Source organism: Coffea arabica, chromosome 8e (genome assembly GCF_036785885.1).
Source record: "Coffea arabica cultivar ET-39 chromosome 8e, Coffea Arabica ET-39 HiFi, whole genome shotgun sequence".
Taxonomy (NCBI): Eukaryota; Viridiplantae; Streptophyta; class Magnoliopsida; order Gentianales; family Rubiaceae; genus Coffea; species Coffea arabica.
The window spans coordinates 558,010-571,699 of record NC_092324.1 but is presented as its reverse complement, the minus strand read 5'-3'; the positions used below and the strand labels follow the sequence as shown (position 1 = coordinate 571,699).

Below are 13,690 nucleotides of genomic sequence, written 5' to 3'. Positions count from 1 at the left end.
CTCTATCCAAATACACTCACTCTATCCAAACACATTCGAACATCATTCTCATAACTTAATCTATTCTATTTTATAACATTTCCATAATTAATTTATTCTATTCTAAAGAAAGGGTCCAATGTAAGGATGGCAATAAAGCGGGATTGACGGGATTGGGACGGGGGATGGCGGTGGGGGTATACTCCCCCGCCCCCGCAGGGGGGTACCCGTGGCCACCAGACTCCATTGCCATCCTTAGTCCAATGCAGGTGGGGGATTCGAACCCCCGAACTACAGTTCGTATTTGGTAGCTATTGAATCAAAACTTAATGGTTATGTGATAAATTATTTACTAATCACTTAATATCATATATATCAAATTTAGCACTTAACAATTCCTTAAATGAAGGAATTCAAACTTCAGTTTAGATTCAAATTTAAATTTTAGTTTGATTTTATCAAGGTCACCTTAAGTTCCCATTCTTACTAAGAAAGTTTCTTAAAGAAAAATAAAAAACGCGAGGAGGATTGGAAAGTGAGGAAGAGAGGGAAAACAGAAATAGAAACGACATCAAGCTCACAAAGATGCCTTCCCGCGGGAAGTGGAAAGCAAAATAAGCTAGTGAATATCAATCCCACGAAGAAAAGGCTGGTACCGGAACTGTCTTCTTTTTCCCGTACCCACCTGAAAAGCCAAAGTTGCCTTCCCGCGTGAAGTAGACTGCAAAACTATCCTTCTCACAACCTTCCTAAGTAACCATCATTCGAACTAATCATACACTAGCTACTTCCTGTAGTCCTAGTACTTCCTGAAATTATTTGGTCTAAGAGTATTCAACAAGAAACAAAAAATAAATATATATATGGGTCTACTGTTTTGTCAACTGTAAAGTCACTCCTCAGTCTTGCTGTGTACTCTTTTGCTCTTCTATCCTCGCTTTATACGCGCCTGGTGTTTGTGAAATGGACTCAATATCTTACACCGTCGGCTCAAAGAGGTTAGTTTTGTGTGTGTGTGTGTGTGTGGGGGGGGGGGGTTGCACAAAGTTTTGCGTTTTTCTTTATTGATGATTTATTGAAAGAAATTAAGATCACCATTGGCATGCATATTGCTGATAAGGATTCTTAAAATTAAGTCCTTTTTTCCCCCTTTTTAGTTAGATTGTATACTGAACTGATTCAGAACTTTCATTTGAATTATTGTGCATTTTGTTCTGGGATTTCATCAAGATTGGTTTTTTATTTCGTCCCTCTTTTTTCTTTTCTCTTTCGGATGTTAGTTTTGCTCGTGTACCGTGTACCGTGCACCGTGACTGGCTTTTTGGACATAATGGTTGATGTCTCAGTAGTCTATAATTCGTCTGAATCATTAGCAATTTAGGTTGATATTGTCTCATCAATATCATATTGCAATTCTTGAGTGGCATGCATGTCAGGTTCCAATTTTTACAGCACTTCAAATAAAGTTGTTTATGTGCAGAAGAGCATTGACTGTGACATATTGATCATGACTGTTAAGCAAGGAATTTCACGGTTTTATTCGTTGTTACTGTCTGGATTCTGTGAGATGCGTATGCAAGTGGTTTTTCTTGTTCTTGGTCTGAAAATATAGTAGCTCTTGTGGACGTGTAGTTTGCAGAGCTGAAGTTACGGCAATGGCTTCACCTCCCAACTTTCTCTTTGTTTGTATCCCACATTCTTGCTACTAGTGCAGTTGTTCTGCTGTTACTATGTGAGAATTTCAGATTTCTCTTACAACTGTTGGATTTTCTGACAGGATTCATTGCTGATTACGCTAGAGTGACATTTGTAGTAACGGATCTGATCTTGGAAATCTTGCGACATCAATGATGGGATCAGAGGGAAGTGAAAAGAATTTGGTGGTGACTCAAATAAGTGTTGGAGGGTTTGATGATTATGTCACTGCAAAAATGCTTTTAGACTATTTTGAGGATAATATTGGAACTGTGTGGAGGTGCAGATTGAAGACTTCCTCTACCCCTCTTGAATCATACCCTGCTAATGATATTGACAGTAACCACGTACAAAGAAAAAGTGATTATGAAAGAGTGAAACCTCATGCTTTCGTCCATTTCGCTAGTTCAGAAGCAGTGCAGTGTGCTCTGGATGCTGCAGGGCGTGGTGAACTAACATTGGGCATGAAACCTCTGAAGGTTAGCCTGGGCCCTGAAAACCCCTATCGGATGAATGAGAGGAGGAGAACCATAACACCTTTCCGGCTGTCTAATGTTAGCCCTGAGATTGGGGTCTTGGTTAGTCACGATGAATTTGTTGTTGGTTGGAGGGGACCTCCTAAAGCATTTGATTTTCTAGTCGATCCCTTCAATGGGAGTTGTAGACTACTATTTACTAGGGATACTGATTTCTCTTTTAAAGGTGAATCCAAGTATGCAGTAATAAAATGTAATTTCAAAGTTGAGTTCTTGGTGCGAGAAATCAATGCAATAAGGCAATACCGATATTCTTCAGGTTTTGTAATCTTGTTACAGTTGGCTTCATCTCCTCGTATTCATTATAGAACTGCAGATGATGATATTGAAGAATCAGTCCCATTTGATTTGTTGGATGATGATGATCCCTGGATACGCACTACGGATTTTACACCTAGTGGGGCAATTGGTAGATGTAACATATACCGCATTTCAATTCCTCCTCGCAACGGTGGAACCCTCGAAAGGGCCTTGGTGTATCTTAAACAGTCCAGGGTTCACGTACAATACATGTCTCCTGCAAATAAGCTGCTTATAAAAGATGAACCTGACTTTGGAATGGCCTCATCAGATCCTTTCTTTTGTATCCAGTACAAGCAAGGCATAACCTTTAAGGTATTATTTTTGGTCAACGCCGTCATGCACAAGGGCATAATCAATCAGCATCAGATGTCTGATAGGTTTTTTGACTTGCTGAGACTTGAATCGGAAGAAGTCAATCTAGCAGCATTAAAGCACATATATTCTTACAAGTGGCCATTATTTGATGCTTCCAAGAAGCTGGAATCTGTCCAGCAGTGGCTGCACAAAAACCCCAAGCTTACTGAGAGACCTAAACAGTTGGATGATATCGTTGAAGTTAGAAGGGTGATCATTACGCCATCCAAAGCTTACTGTCTTCCACCTGAAGTTGAACTGTCAAACAGGGTCCTCAGACATTATAGGGACATTGCTGATCGATTTTTAAGGGTTACATTCATGGATGAAGGCATGCAGACATTGAATAGGAATCTTTTAAGTTATTATGCTGCTCCTATCGTTTGGGATGTCACTTCCAATTCTAACCTCCAGAGAACCTCAATGTTTAAAAGGGTGAAAGATATCTTGAGTAATGGATTTTATATATGTGGGCGGAAGTACTCTTTCTTGGCTTTCTCAGCTAATCAGTTGAGGGATCGTTCTGCCTGGTTTTTTGCTGAAAACAAGAATGTTAGAGTAGCCAATATCATAAGTTGGATGGGGAGGTTTGCTGACAGGAATGTTGCGAAATGTGCTGCTAGGATGGGACAGTGCTTCTCATCCACTTATGCTACAGTGGAAGTTCCACCAAGTCAGGTTGACTCAGAACTCCCTGATATAAAGAGAAATACTTTTGTTTTCTCTGATGGGATTGGAATGATGACGTCTGACCTAGCAGCTGAAGTAGCAGAGCGATTGCGCTTGACTGAAAATCCACCGTGTGCTTATCAGATTAGATATGCAGGTTGTAAAGGTGTCGTTGCGTGTTGGCCATCCAAAACTAATGGGTATCGTCTCTACCTCAGAGAAAGCATGCGCAAGTTTGATTCTACCCACACAATACTTGAAATTTGTTCTTGGACTCGATTTCAGCCTGGATTTCTGAACCGGCAGATAATCACTCTTCTATCTGCCTTGGGTGTCCAAGATAATATATTCTGGAGAATGCAGGAATCTATGATATTGAGATTGAATCTGATGCTTGAGGACACAGATGTAGCTTTTGATGTCGTTACTGCTTCATGTGCTGAGCAAGGAAATACGGCAGCAATAATGCTAAGCGCTGGATTTAATCCTGAAACAGAACCTCATTTGCGAGGTATGTTAACTAGTGTAAGGGCTGCTCAGCTTGGAGACCTTAGGGAAAGGGCTAGGATCTTTGTTGCATCTGGAAGGTGGTTGATGGGATGCTTGGATGAGCTAGCTGTGCTTGAACAAGGCCAATGCTTTATCCAGGTGTCAGGCCCTTGTTTGGAAAATTGCTTTTTCCGCCATGGATCTAAATTTTCAGAGACAAAGAAAAATCTACAGGTGATCAAGGGTCTTGTAGTAATAGCAAAAAATCCTTGTCTGCACCCTGGAGATGTGCGGATTCTAGAGGCTGTAGATGCCCCCGAGTTGCGGCATCTTACTGATTGTTTAGTCTTCCCTCAGAAGGGAGATAGACCGCATGCAAATGAAGCTTCAGGAAGTGACCTGGATGGAGATCTTTACTTTGTTACTTGGGATGGTAATCTGATCCCCCCTAGTAAAAGGAGCTGGATGCCAATGGATTATGCATCTGCAGAAGCTAGAAAATTGCCTCGTGAAGTGAATCATCCGGTAATTGTTTACGTGATTCTGTCATCTGAGTTTTCCTTTCGATGGCCTTGGCTATCTCATCATTCTAAATCCTGTTAAACTATTCAATTACAGTCTTTGATCTTGGGATTTGGTCTAAATTGCTCAGAAAGGTCTCAGAAACTATGGAAGTTGCATTCAGTAGTTACTTGTATGTAAACAAAGAATACTTTTTGTATGTCAAATTATTTTTGAAAAGCAGAAACATGGCTATAATGAAGTTTTTCCTTAAATATGTGAGAATCAGAATTTTAAGTTCTATTAATACTATGAATAATCATAAGATTCTAGGAACTATTGATAAAATGCATCTGCAAAGTGCTACAGGTAGAACAATCATGACTTCATGGGCTATGAGTTTTGAATTAAACTGTTTAAACTTTTCATGTTGTCATGGATGAAATCGACCCAGGTGTTAGAGTTCATTTTGTGTTTAATAGTATGTTTCTGTGATTCTTATGGATTAGATCAATCAGTCTTATTTAAATTATTATTTTGACCCACCTGGTGCACCTGTTTACAATCTGGAGTTGTTGAGACATAATGCATTATCTTTTACATTCGTAGTTTAATTTTCTCCACCTTGATGTCACACTTTCAGGACATTATTGACTTCTTCTCCAAGAATATGGTTACAGAAAGCCTGGGTGCAATATGCAATGCCCATGTTGTCCATGCTGACCTTAGTGAATATGGAGCACTGGACGAGAAGTGCATTAAATTGGCAGAGCTTGCTGCAACAGCAGTTGATTTCCCCAAAACTGGAAAAATTGTGAATATGCCATCTGAATATAAACCAAAAATGTATCCTGACTTTATGGGTAAAGAAGATTTTCAGTCATACAAGTCAAAAAAGATTTTGGGTAAGTTGTATCGCCAAGTCAAAGATGCCTGTGATGAAGGTGAGGCTGCAACATCTGATTTAACATTTCCCTCAAATAAAATTCCTTATGACACAGACCTTGAGATACCTGGTTCCGAGGTGTTCATCGAGCATGCATGGAATACCAAGTGTTCGTACGATGGACAGTTGAATGGTCTGTTGGGACAATACAGAGTGAACAGGGAAGAAGAGGTTGTTACTGGTCATATATGGTCAATGCCCAAGTACAGTAGCAAAAAACTCGGTGATCTGAAAGAGAGGCTTAAGCATGCTTATAATAACCTACGAAAGGAGTTTAGGAGAGTTTTTGAGCAAATGGAACCTGATTTTGAGCTCCTTACTGATGATGAGAAGAATGTTATGTATGAAAAGAAGGCTTCGGCATGGTATCAGGTAACATATCACCCTACTTGGTTGCAAAGGTCGCTGGAGTTACAACTTCCAGATGGTGTTGAGGAGACAGTTATGTTAAGCTTTGCTTGGATTGCTGTTGATTATCTTGCCCAGATCAAAATTAGGTGCAGGGGGTCGTGGAATCTTGACTCCTCAAAGCCAATTGATTCGCTTGGGAGATACCTTTCTGATAAGATATGAGTGGTAAAGAAACTATAAGCTCTATTTTTTTTTTCCCTATATCTTTGATGGTGTTTGTTTTTTCGATGTAGTTTGCTATTTGCATAAGTGATTTATGCTAGCATGGTTGGGGATTCAACTGCTTAAAAACTTTGTGCTTTCACTAGTGGGGCCACATGGTGAGAAATTTTACTCAAGAAAAAATACTGAAGCACCATTCAATTAACACAATATCTTTCCACGATAAATGACTGAATTGATATGTTACCTCTACTTGAACAGTTAAACAAAGTAAAAACTCTGATGTTGACTTATCTTCTAGAAAATGCTAAATTGTTTGATGAACTAAGTCATTTTTTAGTAATCTCTAGTTAGATGCACTTCGATTAACTAGTGTTTACTTCTTTAGTTTGTTTATGTCCCCATGAGCTAGTTATTTTTTGATACAGCCATGCGAACATGCCAGCTTTATGTAGATTCCTTACCTTACCAAGCTGGTAATAAAGTTTCCATCATGAACTAGCATCTTCTTACCATAGTAACAGAATAGAATTCACTGGATTCCAACAGCAGATCGGAATCTTTCATTGTGCTTGTGTGCATTATGTTTTGCACTAGTCAAAGTTGTTGCTTTTGATGTCATAATATCACTTCTAGAATCAAGTTGCTGCTTGATCCCACAAAATCCTTCGACATATGGGACCATGTTCCATCCTTTTAGTACCCCACATTATGCATCAAATTTCCCTTTCTCTGGAATTATTGCTGATAGCTTATTTTGTGATGTAACTGGAATTAATTTTTTTTTTCAAATAATAGCAGAGCTCATAGTTTTTGTTGCTGGAAATTCTTTATTTCAACATAAAGACGTTGAAACTTGTAATTTCTTTAAATAATTGGGCTTTAACAGAGTGATACAATTATGAAAAAATAAATGAACAGGTCGGTTGACCTAATGCAGAAAATCGGTGAGCTTGACACACTTGCATCTGTGCATCACAATGAGGTTTACTGGTTTACTTTGACTGCTGGTTCTACAACAGGCTTCCTATGTCAGGGATATCTTATTTGCTGATGGTCCTTCCTCTTTACAGTACCTGATGGCATCAAAATCTCAATAGGCATTGTTTCTTCTTTACTTGGAAGAATTTGCAACTTCTCCATTCCTGCTTTGTTCTCGTGACTTTCGTTGCAGTTTACTGCAAGTGGTGGAGGAGGTCAATCTGCTCTTACTCTCAGTACTCTAAATAAACTCATATCTGCATTACTCAATACTGAGACAGTATGGTCTTTCCAGCTCAACATAAAAGATTGTGTTGTTTCATTTTGCTGTTAAAGCTAGGTGGCTTTGTATGCTCAAATTAGTGAAGTTTGAAACTTTGGTGCAGCACAAGTGATGAAGTCTTATTATGTAACTTATAGCCTGTTCCTCGTATTGTACTATTATTTCTAAATTGAGAGTGAAAAATCCATCTCATTTTCCAAGTCTGGTACTTTTTCAACATGTTCCCTTCCCCCCAATCAATCCCCGCCCCCTTCCCAACCCAAAAATATGAACTGGATGTTATTTGATGATGATTTTGCCTTCATTTATTCTTTCAACTTCTTTTATACTTTGTATTGCCGAATATCAAGTGGAGATGCAAGGGTAAAGGTGCAAGGTTGTAGTCTTAAACTAGAGTATTTGCAGAAATAAACGGTGTAAGTTATCATAAATTGATTTTTAATCTTGCTAAACATGTATGTAATCTGGTGTTAACACGTTTACACTTTTACAAATGGGGTTACGCATACAAGTATTTCATTCTAATCTGTCAATAGATTCTGTTAATCCTGGATTGATCTTCTCAAAATGGAAGTGAAGTTGAAGAGTCGCTGGAATGAATGGAAGTTTCATGAAAAATATGTATCATTGATCATCTAGAAAATTGATTCATCAGAGTCCTGCGTCCTTCTTGGCTGTTGCAGTTCTATTACTTGGGCATTTGCTTCTTAAAAAAGACCAAAAAATTCAGGGTCAAGAAGGTTTGGTAATCTGCTATCTGATCACCATCTACTCCAAGGCTGTATCAAACGTTGCTCACTCTTTTATTTATTCAGGCAAAGTAACAAATTCTACAGCTCTACTTAGAAGACCAACAAACAATGGACAATTGCAGTTTTGAAGTATGCTATATGTACTATCTCCTTTATTAAAAGAAAAAAAAAATGAAGAAAAACAAAAGATTATTTTAGTCAGGGGATGGCACTCAGGCCACTACTCACTAGTGGTCCATATTCTTTTTGAGTGAGTCATTTAGGTACAGATGAAGAACAGAGTCACAGACAAAAGAGTGCAGTTTCTTTCTGAGCCATTTGCAAATTGCAATGGCTGTGAATTCAAAGCCATAGATAGCTCTTGCGCTCTGCAAGATAATGATGATGCAGCCTGTAGGTGGGCCGACTAATGTATTTGTCAAACTTTGCAATTTATTGTTCATATGAATTTTTCACATTGTTGAACACGTTTGAAATAATCAACTCCCTCTTGGGGTGATGGCTACCATATTAATTGTAGGATGGAAGGTCAAGATACAAATTTTGTGTTCCATCAATGTGTTTCTATATGAAATTTGTTTTAAATCCATACGGATATGTAATACACTCGTTTGATCTGATGATAGTTCAGTTATGGTTAGGTTCTCCCGACTCAGTTAGATCATCCCATAGAGTAGGTTCCCCCATCCTTTAGGAGTAGGAGACCGTTACGCCAAAAAAAAATAATAATAAGAACACGTTTGAAATTGTTCTTTTATATTTCAGTTTCTGATGAAAACTCCCAAATTTTCTGGCTATATTCCTCGAATATAATTTGAAGGATAAAGATTATTTAAAAAATAAATCAGTTTGATGAAGGAATCGACAAGAATTGGCAACGTTGGAAAGTGGGAACCAATAATGGCAGGTATACCACACCACACACGTGAAATGTCAAACTCTGACCGTGAAAACTTATCGGTCTTAGGGTCTGTTTGTCTGGATTAAAAATCTTTTCCAAAAAGTATTTTCTTGAATTTCCATTTTTCTGGCTGCAAAGGGACTCAGTTATTATGAAGTGGTTTACATAGCCTAGTTTAAAATGAACTCCTAAATTAGAGTATGGAAGTTGATTTCCCATAACTACGACGACTTATCGGTCTTTTCACCACTTGGTTATTGTATCGAACCATTAAGTAATTCATAGAAATCAAATCACGAGTAATATCTTGTTACTGTAAATTATGACTGTTCACTCTTCCCTCTTTCTCATGTTTTTTCTCTATAGTAATTTTTTTTTTGCACCGCATGCAGATACATTAATGGATTATAAAAAATTGCAATTCTAGATTGAGCTTGCATTGAGAAGTTTTGGAGAAAGATAACTTGAAAAAAAGTAACGAGACTGGAGGAACACTTCTAGAGGAAGAGTTAATGAGCATCATTCTTCAATTGCTAATTTCTAGTAATGGTTAAATCCATGGTAACCATATAATGTAAGTTATCCACCCTTTATTAATACGATATACAATTGGTTTGAAAAATTATGAGTCCCTAATTCTGATGTTTAATTTGACTTTTTGGGACTTAGAAAAATTTGGATTAAAGATTGCCTCTGATGATTGAAGAAGTAGGCAGGGTACTGGTAATTGTTAGTAGCAATTAACGAAAGAGAAATCCGGAGATGAAATTATTGTTGTCGCATTTAAGGTTTTTGAAACTTTTTCTCAAAATTACACCAGACACCAGAAAATGAAGGGAACACTAGACATACTTTGGAAAAAGATTTTCACCGAAAATGTTTCCTCGGGGAAAACATCGTATATCGAACCAAACAGACCCTTACACCAAATTCTAATCCCAGCAGGCCGAAGGCCAACCATTGTTCGTAGTAGATGCTTACCATTATGCTACCTAACTCCCACGAGAAAAAAATTAAAATAAAAAAAATTCCCTAACCAACTGAACGACTTTGCTCATCATCCAAAAAGAGGAGACAAGAGCATCATCATCAATATCATCACCATAAACAAAAAGAGAAAACAGAGTAGACCGAAAGGAAGAAAATCATCATCCATGGCTTCATCATCATCATCATCATCATCTGCAGTAAAGACAGAGGCAGTTGATGTTACACTAGCTGCACTTGGATTTGTGTTTGAAGAGCTTTCAGCTGACAAAGTCTCAGGCCACATTCAAGTGTCCCTCAAATGCTGTCAGCCATTCAAGGTCCTGCATGGAGGAGTCTCAGCTCTGATTGCAGAGTCGTTGGCAAGTATAGGAGCCCACATGGCATCCGGGTTCAAAAGGGTTGCTGGGATTCACCTTAGTATCAATCATGTCAAGAGTGCTCATTTGGGAGACCTTGTCTTTGCTGAGGCTACTCCTGTTAGTCTTGGCAAAACCGTTCAAGTCTGGGAAGTGAAGCTCTGGAAGATTGGTACTAGTAGAAATACCTTCTCTAATTCATCAGAAGAAAGATCTTTGACTGCTTCATCAAGAGTTACTCTTTTGTGTAATTTGCCTGTCCCAGAAAATGCTAAAAATGCAGGCGACAATCTGAAGAAGTATGCTAAATTATGAATCCCACTTCTTGAAGTTGTACATCATGTCTTGTACAATCAATAAGAAACTCAAATCATTTGCTGCACAATCATTGCACGGCTATTTGCAGAATTCGCAGATATCTGAAGATTTTGGGGAGTATCATGAACCCCTTCCTTCATGATGTAACTTATAGTCAGTAGTCACCTCATGCTCTGTGCAGGTACCTGTAGTTGGGAATCTCTTGAAAAGTGAATGAAAGAAAGCTAATTTTATAAGTCCCCAGTTAGAATAAGTTGGAATTAGAGGACATTGAAGTGATTTTATTGTATGCAAATATGTCTTGTGATGTTACTATGGCCTTGTCCTGCCTCCAAAAATTCTTAGTAATTAAGAAGATACACCTGGTACAATCATCCTTAGGTATTAAATTTTTCAAGGTTCCTGCATATCCTTTACTCCAGTAGTTTCTATGTCTGTGTTGCTTTAACGTTGGTACTTTTACATCTCAGAATGTTCGAAGCTTCTGCCGCAATATGTACTTCAATCATAGAAAGAAAAGTTCATAACTTGGGCTGGCTGTAAAAGAGAACTTTCTAGACATCTTAAGGCCTTTCAAACTGAAGTTTAATTTCTGGATTTTCAAAACTTTCTGAAGTTTGAATTTTCAAGAAGATAACTCAAAAGAAATGTATGTGTTAAGCTGTTTATGTCCTGTCAGTACATGAGAAGTCAGAAGTAATGCGTTCTTGGTTTGTCGGTTAGAAATCGTGAGCACCATTGTATTTAAATGGTTCTTTGAACTAATACATGGCTTGGGTAAAACAGCCTATTAGATTTCAAAATTCGAAAATAAATTTACTGAAGATGCTCCTTCCCCCAACAATTTTCAAAACAGGGATTATAAAACAAAACTAAATCCAAGTTCATCTTTTTTAAGTAGCCGCTAAGATGCATCCCAACTTTCAAGAAGTTAAACCATGGCAAAGCATCCTTAATATGCCTAATTGGACTGCAAGATGGAAGCAAAAATCTCATAATAGGCAGCATCTTGCTTAATAGCGATTCACAACCCGTTATCAGGGACTGGTTTTTAAGAGATTTTTAGAAGATACTTGCTGTGTCATATTGCTAGAAAATCTTGTTGTAACAGTTCGCTATTGAAGCCACATTATCTTATCACAAGCATGTGCATCGACAAATTCTTTCTTGGGATGAAACGTTGTGAATGGCATCTATTTACCATCTGTTTACAATTTTTTTTTTCCATTTATAAGGCAGAATGATCCAATCTCATCGAATCATCTGACATTTTTCTTTGGCTCTTTACTGCTAACACTACACTGTGTTTTATTTTAGGATAAGAATTGCTGTCTTATGTCCTTAACAAGTAATCACCTGAACCTGTGTTTCCATATTACATATGGTTGGAGAATTGGAGGTTCTGGAATTGAAGTTATGTGCCATGGTGCGTCAAGACATCAACATGCTGCCAGGATAAGAGTCGCTGAAACTCCTATAAAATTTGGTTGAATTGTTATTGCCCTTAGCTGACCTTTTGGATGTATGGAGGACTTCCATAGCTGCTTTGACATCTTGTTTCCACTGTTCTCACTTTCTGATGTTGGTTATAGAAGTATCCTAGTATGCTATGTTAAAACAGGGACAGGTAATGGTACAACAATTCATATATTGCTTGCTTGCCCCTTTGCTTGATTTATATCCCTACATGGATTATAATATGCTTATCCAGATTTTAGTGAAGACTCTCATATCTATAGTTCTAAACTTTCAAAAAGCAGCTGTCAAGTAGCTAGAGGATTTCTCACTGGAACAAGGCACAGGCAGACCACGGCTTCAGAAAGATTAGATAAGAATGATGTTTGGAGATGGCTATTCCCAAGCTGTTATTTCAGTTTTCTGTCAAGATTATTCCCCATTGCAGCAGGATTAATACCTGCTAGTCACTTATGCAATGTGGTTAATCTTCACTTTTGGCTTGCTAGAGACAACATCGTAGACAGGAGCATGGTTGTTTGCATGTCTGCCTCGTTTTACCCTTTTTCCTTCAAATGACACGAATGCTAGGCAATTGTCTGCCAAGTAACATTCAAATTCAACTTGTTTGGAATGTAAAAATAACCAATATACAGAAGCGCAATAAATAGATTGATAATAGAGATAGGTTGCTGAGTCCTTTTGCCGGAGTTAGCTACTAGGCTTCTGTTACTTATTTTGTGTTTGCTTTCCAAATTTTGCATTTACTTTCCAAAATCGAATTCGCAGGTGCAAGAACATTTTGGTAGCGGAGACTGTTAATCATCCTGTATATAAAGATAGAAATTGACAGCTCTTATTATATTCACATGTAGTTTTACAGGCCTCAATCCTCCAATATGTACAAGCATATTCCAGGATATAGTATCCAGCTTTGTGATTATGGTAATCTGACAAACTCTGATCTTGGAGGAAGCTAAGATGTCACAGCAATCTTCTGATGCACAAGTGATTTTTTCTTTGCAATCTTAACATTTTTTGAGAAATTGTATCTTATATATGCAAATAAAACTTCTTGATAGATTATCCAAATAATCATAATTACCTTTCTCTGTACTCCACTTCTGCTCTTTTCTGTCCCCTGCTTTGGCGTGGAGTTTTCTTGACTAATAATTATGAATGAAAGTGCTAACAAAAACTGGTTATAAAAAACTGAGAGGTTGCAAAAGAGTAACTACACAGATTTTTTGTTCAAGTCTGGTGATTGTATGTATCTCACCACTCTTCAGCACATGGTTTAATTGACTGATTAATTGAGGTTATGAACCTTTTTGCCTAATAATTAGCAAAAAGAATAAGAACTGCACTTGTTCTATTTTTAATACCTTCCCCTTCATCTGATACTGGCAAGTTTAGCATGCTTATTTCTTGCACATTGCAGATCAAGATGGCAAAATTATCATGAAGGAAATTGCTCAAAATATTGAAACGGTGATGCCACTTCGATTCTTTGTCAGCAGGGAAGTACTTTCACAATCATTTCCTTCTCAGATGCGACGTTTAGTTGCAGATTTTACATCAACATTGAGGACCAGGGAAAGCATCCATG

General features: G+C 37.8%; 2 protein-coding genes across 6 annotated transcripts; both read left to right on the top strand.

The window, feature by feature from the left end:
* Nucleotides 1–499: 499 nt before the first annotated feature.
* LOC113705075 (RNA-dependent RNA polymerase 6-like) lies at nt 500–7,509 on the top strand. Of its 5 annotated transcripts, none has more exons than XM_072061610.1 (4): nt 500–977; nt 1,757–4,550; nt 5,170–6,048; nt 6,967–7,509. In XM_072061610.1, exons 2-3 carry the CDS (start codon nt 1,827–1,829, stop codon nt 6,043–6,045), a joined length of 3,600 nt encoding a protein of 1,199 aa, XP_071917711.1. In that variant the 5' UTR covers nt 500–977; nt 1,757–1,826; the 3' UTR covers nt 6,046–6,048; nt 6,967–7,509. The 5 variants fall into 5 exon arrangements, with proteins under 5 accessions (XP_071917711.1, XP_071917712.1, XP_071917713.1 ...); XM_072061611.1 differs by having other exon boundaries at nt 521–977; nt 6,986–7,509; XM_072061612.1 differs by having other exon boundaries at nt 521–977; nt 1,460–4,550; nt 7,068–7,509.
* A 2,436-nt stretch (nt 7,510–9,945) lies between these two features.
* On the top strand, nt 9,946–10,862 carry LOC113702670 (1,4-dihydroxy-2-naphthoyl-CoA thioesterase 1-like). The gene has a single exon (XM_072062078.1). The coding sequence runs from the start codon at nt 10,117–10,119 to the stop codon at nt 10,621–10,623; it is 507 nt and encodes a 168-aa protein (XP_071918179.1). The 5' UTR covers nt 9,946–10,116; the 3' UTR covers nt 10,624–10,862.
* The last annotated feature ends 2,828 nt before the right edge of the window (nt 10,863–13,690 follow it).

Bases quoted from the DNA above. Each gene is read 5' to 3' on its own strand.
- LOC113705075 (XM_072061610.1), top strand. From the start codon at position 1,827: ATGATGGGATCAGAGGGAAGTGAAAAGAATTTGGTGGTGACTCAAATA. The intron at 4,551-5,169 runs GTAATTGTTTAC...TCACACTTTCAG, and splicing joins CTCGTGAAGTGAATCATCCG to GACATTATTGACTTCTTCTC.
- LOC113702670 (XM_072062078.1), top strand. From the start codon at position 10,117: ATGGCTTCATCATCATCATCATCATCATCTGCAGTAAAGACAGAGGCA.